General features: G+C 37.7%; 1 protein-coding gene across 5 annotated transcripts in view; it reads left to right on the top strand.

Moving 5' to 3' along the window:
- The window catches only part of Med1 (mediator complex subunit 1), a 33484-nt gene that overhangs the window by 13608 nt on the left and 11179 nt on the right, over positions 1–8697 (top strand). For all 5 annotated transcript variants that reach the window (XM_005394308.2, XM_013519190.1, XM_013519189.1 and 2 more), the window contains 7 exons: positions 773–844; positions 2126–2200; positions 4331–4404; positions 4901–4990; positions 7410–7521; positions 8014–8138; positions 8480–8598. In XM_005394308.2, the coding sequence (XP_005394365.1) occupies positions 773–844; positions 2126–2200; positions 4331–4404; positions 4901–4990; positions 7410–7521; positions 8014–8138; positions 8480–8598 (667 nt within the window). The remainder of the gene's footprint in view (positions 1–772; positions 845–2125; positions 2201–4330; positions 4405–4900; positions 4991–7409; positions 7522–8013; positions 8139–8479; positions 8599–8697) is intronic.

The raw sequence follows: 8697 nt of genomic DNA, 5'->3' as shown, positions 1-8697 counted from the left end.
CTATGCAGTTCAGACTGGTCTTGAACTCACTTTGTAGCCCAGGCTGGGCTCAAACTCGTATCAGTCCCACCTCAGCCTGCCATAGTGCTGGGATTACAGGTGTGAGCTACCATGCCTGGCTTTTTGTTTTGTCTTTTTGAGACAGGAAATCCCTATGCAGTTCAGGCTGGCCTTGAGTTCACTTTGTAGCCTAGGCTGGTCTTGAACTTGCAGCAGTTCTCCTGCCTCGGCTTGTTGCATGCTGGGATTACAGGTATGTGTCACCACATCTGGCTTATTTTTATTTAGTTAGTTTCTTGAGACACCTCAGTATGTGGTCTAGTTGTCCTCAAACTTTCAATCCTTTTGCTTCAGTATCACAAATGCTGGGGTTGCAGGAGTGTGCCATCATTCTTAAAATTTTTATTTTCTATTGACTTCAAATCTGAGTTACATATTAATAGGAAAGGAAAGTGAAAAAGAAATTAAAGGAAAGTGATTTACTTAAACTATTTCATTATTGAGGAGGTACCTCATATATGATTTTTCAGGTCTTTTGACTTATTGCTTCCTTTTGACTTTTATAGTGTTTATTACCACCTCTAGAAAAATGAGCAGAAACATAAAAGAGATTCTTTTCTTTTTCTAGTCTTGATTGAGTCTGAGATTTTAGGGTAAAAAATTATCAAAATCAGTTTTTTATATCTGTAATTTCTAGCAAATTTTTGTAAAATTGGGAAGTAATTGTATGTTATATTTTCTTCTCTTTCTCCTCTTCCTGAAACTGCTGTAGAGAAAAAAATTTTGATGAATTTTCTAAGCACCTTAAGGGCCTTGTTAATCTCTATAATCTTCCTGGAGACAAGTAAGTATTTTTTTTACATATTTATTTATATATTTTTTGCTACTTTGAAAAGATCAGTATAAATCTATGTCATTTTGTGCTTATGTCAGTCCTGATTTCCACTCATACTAAAATTGTAGCTCAGTCTTCTGTCTTTATGTTTTAGATTGACAGTATTGGATTACAGTGTGAGAAGAAAGTGTAATCCCTAAAATTTTCAAAATGCTAAGGTTATTTTTTGTTTTGTTTTGTCTTTTTGAGACAGGGTCTCACTGTGCAGTTCAGGCTGGCCTTGAGCTCACTTTGTAGTCCAGACTGGTCTCGAACTCCCAACAATCCTCCTGCCTCAGCCTCCTGATTGCTGGGATTACAGGCGTGCAACACCACGCCCGGCTTATCTCAAACTTTCAATAGTCCTCCTACGTTAGCCTCCAGGTGCTGGGATTACAGACATGAGCCACCACACCGGACTCAAAATACTGAGTTTTAACATGAAGTGAATTAGTTATTACAGAACTGGCTTGTAATTTTTATGTGTAACTTCCCTAGGATTCGGTTAAACTGCTTTGCTTTTCTAAGCAGAGATAAAAACTAAATTTAGCTAGTGTTAAAAATGAGCTTTGAAAGTGATAAATCAGTTTATTTAAAAATAATTTTTTTTTTTTTTTTGGTAACGTGAATCCAACTCACAACCTTATGCTTGCCAGGAAGGTGCTTGTGCTGCTGACCTACATTCCTAGCCCCCACCAAAGAAATTTTTAAAGCTTTTTTTTCCCCTTCTTGGTGGTGCTGGGGATTCAATCTAGACCTTCACCCATCTTAGGCAAGCACTATACCACTGAGCCACATTCCCAGTGCTAAAGTTGGTTCTTCTGTGTTTTTTTTATTTCTTGACACAGAGTCTCACTATATAACTCAAGCTGGCCTTGAACTCACTGTGTAATCTAGGCTGACCTGGAACTAGCAATCTTCCTGCCAAAGCACCCCCTCCAAGCTCTGAAACTACATGTATGCAGCGACACACTCAGCAAGTTTGTTCTTAGTAGTAGTTTGGGCTGGCCTTGAAGTCACTTTGTAGCCCAGCCTGGCCTCAAACTCCCAGGGATCCTCCTGCCTCTACCTCCTGAGCACTGGGTTTATAGGTGTATGCTACCACACCCAGCTGCCTAACATTTTTTTAAAAAATATTTTCAGTGCCTCCAACATGGACTCACCCTTTAGGGTTTCTTTCTGTATTACTGTTTATATATGTATGTATATTTTTCAGCTGTTTAACTCATTTTCTCCTTATGTTCTCTCCAGCAAACTGAAGACTAAAATGTACTTGGCTCTCCAATCCCTAGAACAAGATCTATCAAAAATGGCAATTATGTACTGGTAAGGCTGGCTAAGAGTCAGTTTCTCTTTTGTGGCTATACTGAAGATTGAACCTAAGGCCTTGCATATGCTAAACAAGTATTGTAGTGTTTAGCTATAGCTCAAATCCTTATTGTTTGCTTTTTCGTTGTTTTTTGTCTTTTTGAGACCGGGTTGGTGTGCAGTTCAGGCTGGCCTTGAGCTGACTTTGTGGCCCAGGCTGGTCTCAAACTCACAAAGATCCTCCTGCCTCATCCTCCCCAGTGCTGGGATAACAGGCCTGCGCCACCACACCTGGCAAATCCTTATTGTTTAATTTTGAGATAGGGTTTCACTAAATCCCTAAACTGGCTATAAATTCATGATCCTGTTGCCTCAGTTTCCTAAGTAGGTGAGATCACAGGCCTGTGCCACCATACCTTGCCTTAAAGTCATTGTTATATAACTCCTATAGTTTTCACCCAGGGGGATTATTAGTTCCTAATTTACACATCTGTGTTACCCATACACATAATACAGATAAGTTGTACATAATATAATATGTGCATGTCTGCATTATGTGTGTATGTGTAGCATAGATATATACAATGATTCCTCTTTCAACAACCTTTTTTTTTTGTCTTTTTGAGACAGGGTCTCACTATGCAGTTCAGGCTGGCCTTGAGCTCACTTTATATCCCAGACTGGTCTCAAACTCGCAACAATCTTCCCTCAGCCTCCAGAGTTGCTGGGATTAGAGGCGTGCGCCACCTTGCCTAGCAACCTACCTTTTTTTTTTAACCTACCTTTTTAATGACTGTTCTGACGTACAGCTTGATTCAGACTTACGACGCAGGCATGTGAGCAACTGCAGCCTTATTGTGGCTTCTTCTACAGTACAGTGTTGTGCCAGGCGTGGTGGCGCACACCTGTAATCCCAGCACTCGGGAGGCTGAGGCGGGAGGATCTTTGCAAGTTCGAGAGTAGCCTGGGCTACAAAGTGAGCTCAAGGCTAGCCTGAACTGCATAGCGAGACCCTGTCTCAAAAAGATGAAAATAATAATAATAATAATAAAAGATACAGTATAGTGTTGTAATTTGTGCTGATTGTACTGTACAATACAGTCCTGTAGTTTTTGTGTATGTCTGTGTGTGTGTTTGAGGTGGCTTCACTGTGCAGCTCAGGCTGGCCTTGCTCTCTCTTTGTAGTCCAGGCTGGCCTCCTGGCGATCCTCCTGCCTCATCCTCCCAAGTGCTGGGATTACAGGCATGCGCCACCTTTCTGGCAGTCCTGTAGTTTTATGTTATACATTGCAGTACTGTAGGTAAGAGTTATGCAAATAAAATCAAGCTCATTAAGTTAGAGTTTCCTTTGGCCATTTCTTTGTTCTGAATATTATACATACTATACAAAATTCCTCATTTTAGTGATTAATTCATTTACGACCTAGTAGCAGGAACAATACTCAGTCGTTAGGCTGGTTGTGATGGCGCATGCCTATAATCCCAGCACTTGGCAGGCTGAGGCGGGAAGATTGCTGTGATTTTGAGGGCAGATTGGGCTACAAAGTGAGTTGAAGGCCAGCCTGAACTGCATAGTGAAACCCTGTCTCCAAAAGACAGGAAAAAAAACTCAGTTGTTAAATGAGGAGTAGTTGTTAAATATATATTGCTTCTTTTATAGATATGCATTAAATTATAGATGTTTATATTATACAGATAGTAACATTTCCCAGTTTACAATTTGATATTTACATCTATATTATACCCATATTATACATCTTGATTAGTTCCTTTGTATTCCCAAATTGATGATTGCATTTCATTTTCTGAGTATCTTAATCATAAAGTTGTTGGTTTTTTTTTTGTTTTTTTTTTTTTTTTTCATAAAGTTGTTTTTAGATGCAAATTTTATCAGAAAACTTGTCAAGATTGAACTCACAACTTACAAATAGTGGTCTAATTGTAATTTTCCTTCGCCATATTACATACTAGTATGTACTTGGAAATAATCTTCTTGACTTTGAAGGTGAAATATACTTGATATATTTCCAATTACAGACAGTTGTAATGATAGTACTATAAGACGTTAACCTTTGGTCTCAGTATCATAGTGTGCACCAAGACTATATGGACCCAAATGCAAGCAAACATGGATCATTTATCTTGCAGGAAAGCAACTAATGCTGGTCCTTTAGATAAGATTCTTCATGGAAGTGTTGGGTATCTCACTCCCAGGAGTGGAGGTATGTTGCCCTGTTTTGAATATTTAGAAGAATGCCTAATTTGTGTTGAAGCGTCATTACTTTTAAGTTCATTTTAGGCTTAGGAAAATATGAAGGAATTAAGATGTGTTGTCTACCAACCTCACACAAGGAATGTAAACATTATGTACTATAAACATATACTAAGATAAAATAACATGCTGTAACCTACAAAAATAAAAAATAAAATAATAAGATACAAACAAAGGGAGAAACCAGTGAGTTAATGTATTTTGTACTGATTTCTAAGGTGTCAGCATCTGCTTTCCTTGTATTTTTTTTTTTTCCAAATCTTGTGAAGTAAATTGTCACTCTCAGAATTAACACTTAATCTTCTTTGTCACATTTCACAAGCTGCTTTGGAACATGCTGCTTATAGCTATGAAACTTTTTTTTCTATACAGATTTATAAAAATGTGAAAGTATTTTTCTTGTAATTTATTAATAAAGATAGAATAATGAATCTTGTCTTTCATAGGTCATTTAATGAACTTGAAGTACTATGCATCTCCTTCTGACCTTCTGGATGATAAGACTGCATCTCCTATCATTCTGCATGAGAATAATGGTAAAAATTAAACTGTGAAACAACTGAAGGTTTTGTGCAATGTTTTAAAAATATTTGTACATGATGGCATACGCGTCTTAATCCCAACACTCAAGAGGTTGAGGCACGAGGATCACAGTGTGTTTCAGGTTAGCCTGGGGTACATAGTGAGTTCCTCCCATGTGCTGGGATTACAGACATGCACCACCACACCCAGTATATATATGTGTGTGTGTGTATATATATATATGTATATACACATATAATAGGCCCTTATAAGTGAGTAACTATAAACTCTTTGATGGGAAATAATTAGTTTTATATATTACTTTATTTTATTTTATTTTGGTACCAGGAATCGAACTTGGGACCTTGTGCTTGCCAGGCAGGCACTTGTACCACTGATCTATATCCCTGGCCACTTACTACTTTAAAGGAAAGAAATTAATCCATTATTAAAGAACTATGGGGGCTGGGGATTTAGCTCAGCGGCAAAGCCCCTGCCTGGCAAGCGCAAGGTCGTGCGTTTGGTTCCTGGTACCAGAGAAAAACAAAACAAAACAAAACAAAAAAGAAAGTTTAAGAACTATGTAAAGGATGTTATTTTCTACTTGAACTTAACATACCACAAAATAGGGAGAAACAGCTTAATACCTGATTGGATACTCTCGTAACATCAATTATTTATTTTATCAATCTCCCTTTGGGGTTACTGAGGATTAAACCCAGAACTTTGCACTGAGCTACATCCCTAGGACCTTGTGCTTGCCAGGCAGGTGCTTGTGCTGCTGAGCTATATCCCCAGACCCTTGGCAGTTTTTTGAGACAGCAGTGTTACTAAGTTGCTCAGTTGCCCAAGGTGGGCTTAAACATGTAGTCCTCCTGCCTCGGCCTCCCTGAGTGCTGGGTTTACAGGTATATGCCACCACATCTGACTACTATTTATAATTATAATGCTATTTTTTTTTTATTTTAAAGAATAAAAGAAGGATAACATAATAATGGGGGGGCTTACCAAATTACGGACAAAGTGGTAGGAAATTATCAATGGTTATTGTTTTACATATTGTTATCTACAAGATAGTTTCTCAGGAAAACAAATAGACAAATAATAGTGAGTTACAGACAAAAGAGGTAGGAGATTATCAATAGTTGTACTATACTTTGGTATCTTCAAAGTGGCTTCTACAGAAAATAAATAGAGCTAGACATGAGTGACCAATTGAATAATCATTAACTATTCTCAATGGTTGTTGTAGGAAACACATAATAATAGACATGCATCCATTTACGAAATAGGATAGGAACAATACAAACATTGCAGAGTTATGGATAGATTAGTAGGAAAATATCAATGGCTGTTGTAATACATGGTAGTATCTTCATAGTGGTTTCTCAGGAAGACAAAGATAACGCAAGAAGGATCTAACAAGTAGTTACAGCCTAAAGGTTGTCAAAAATAGCATATTACCTCCTCACCAGTGACTCCTGTCACTGACGTGTGATGGCTTATAATGCTATTTAAATGCCTTCTGAAATTGTATAGCAGACAGGGCTGGGAATTTAGTTCAGCGGCACAGCACCTGCCTGGCAAGCACAAGGTTGTGAGTTTGAATCCCGGTACGGAAAAAAAAAAAAAAGAAATTGTATAGCAGAAATAAGTGTTGTAATGAACCCTTCAAAAATTTTCTTCCTTGGACTGCAATGTTTTGTTCTATTTATAGCCAAAAAGAAATATTGGTTAGACAGGTACTTTTGAACATTTTTCTTTTTTTTTTTTGGTCTTTTTGAGATAAGGCTTCACTTCTCATTTCAGGCTGGCCTTGAACTCACTTTGTCGTCTAGGCTGGCCCTGAATGTGCAGCGATCCTCCTGCCTCAGCCTCCTGAGTGCTGGGATTACAGGTGTGCGCCATCACGCCCACCTTGAACATTTCTAAGTTAGATTCATATTAAAATGTCTAATAAATTATGGCTGATGAATAATGTAGAATGTCTTTGTCTCTCTGAGACAAAATACCTGATACCCACAACTCTGAAGAAGAAATGTTTATTTCAGCCCATAGTGTATAGAGGTTTCAGTCCATATTTGACTGCTGTCAGGCAGAGGGGGCTTGTTCTTGGCAAGATAGAATGTAGAGAGTAGAGAGGGGTCAAGGGAGGACTGAGGGAGAGACACCCTTCCAGGTCATGCCCCAGAGACCTGCCTCCTCCAACCAGACTTCACCTCATAACCTTATGGTTAACTATAAATCATCAGGTGACTAATCCACTAATGAGTGTCACACCACCATGATCCAGTCACCTCTCAAAAGCTCCACCTAGGAGACTTTGGGGGGGACACCCAGATATAAACCATCACACAGAAGTTTTGTTTTTTTAACTTGGTGATTACCATAATTTGGTTTACTTTGAAGACCCTTTTTCTTTCCTATTCTCAGTTCCTCGATCTTTGGGCATGAATGCATCAGTGACAATTGAAGGAACATCTGCTATGTATAAACTCCCAATTGCACCATTAATTATGGGGTCACATCCAGCTGACAACAAATGGTAAGTTAAACATAATTTTAGAATTGGAAAGTCAATTCTTTTTGCTTCAAGGCCAATGTGAAACAAATACTTCACTTGGCTCTTTGTCTTTTTAAATTTCTGGAGGTTGTTGGCTTTTTCATTTGTCCATTCGTTTGTCCTTATTGAGAATAGACTTGACTGTTCCTTTTCTGACGTCTGCTCATAGAACACAGTCTCTACTCTAAATAAATGTGCTTTTTGTTGTTCTTTGTTTTGGGGTTAGAGTTTAAACCTAGGGCCTTCTGCATGCTAAGCGTGTGCACCTCCAGTCCCAAAATAAATACTGAAATAAATACTTGAGCATTAACAAAATAGAATGTTTGGGAATTGTAAGGAAATTGTAAGAGTGAACTTTTTTTTTTGTAAGAGTGAACTTTGATGTACTACGTGCATGCGTCTGTGTAATATATACACGTCCACTTTGTTTTTAGTCTGGTCAACATACAACTATTTTTTTTGGTTCTTTTGAAGGACCCCTTCCTTCTCTGCAATTACCACTGCCAACAGTGTTGATCTTCCTGCCTGTTTCTTCTTGAAATTTCCTCAGCCAATTCCAGTATCTAGAGCATTTGTTCAGAAACTACAGAACTGCACAGGTAAATTTTGTTACTTGCTTTTTAAAAGTGTTTACCAAACCCTAATACATTTAAGTTTTGAGCACCACACAAAACAAAACAAAAACAAAAAAAAAACTTAAAAGTTTTGAGCACCAGTGAACATAAATAAACAAAAAATTTCAAATTATCCCAGTGAGATTATAATCTTGTGGGCACCAAAAAAGTATTCACAGGTATAAATGTTATGGTGTTTTATATTAGTAAATGTTTAGTAATTGCATTTTTAATAAATGGATGAATAAATGAAAAAATTGTGGGAAAATCAATTTTCCAATGTGTTGAATTTAATGGAATAATTATATTAATCCTTCTCTTTCTAGGAATTCCATTGTTTGAAAGTCAGCCAACTTATGTCCCCCTCTATGAATTGATCACTCAGTTTGAGCTGTCAAAGGATCCTGATCCCATACCTTTGAATCACAACATGCGATTTTATGCTGTAAGTGAGGCCTTGTGGAGCTAGGATGTTGTAGGTTTTATTTGGACCTAAGATCAAAATCTTCCTTTTTAGCATTACATAGGTCAGATAAGTTTCTTT

This window comes from Chinchilla lanigera, unplaced genomic scaffold (assembly GCF_000276665.1).
Source record: "Chinchilla lanigera isolate Chin_1 unplaced genomic scaffold, ChiLan1.0 scaffold00050, whole genome shotgun sequence".
NCBI lineage: Eukaryota > Metazoa > Chordata > Mammalia > Rodentia > Chinchillidae > Chinchilla > Chinchilla lanigera.
This window is presented reverse-complemented; position numbering and strand designations above follow the sequence as displayed.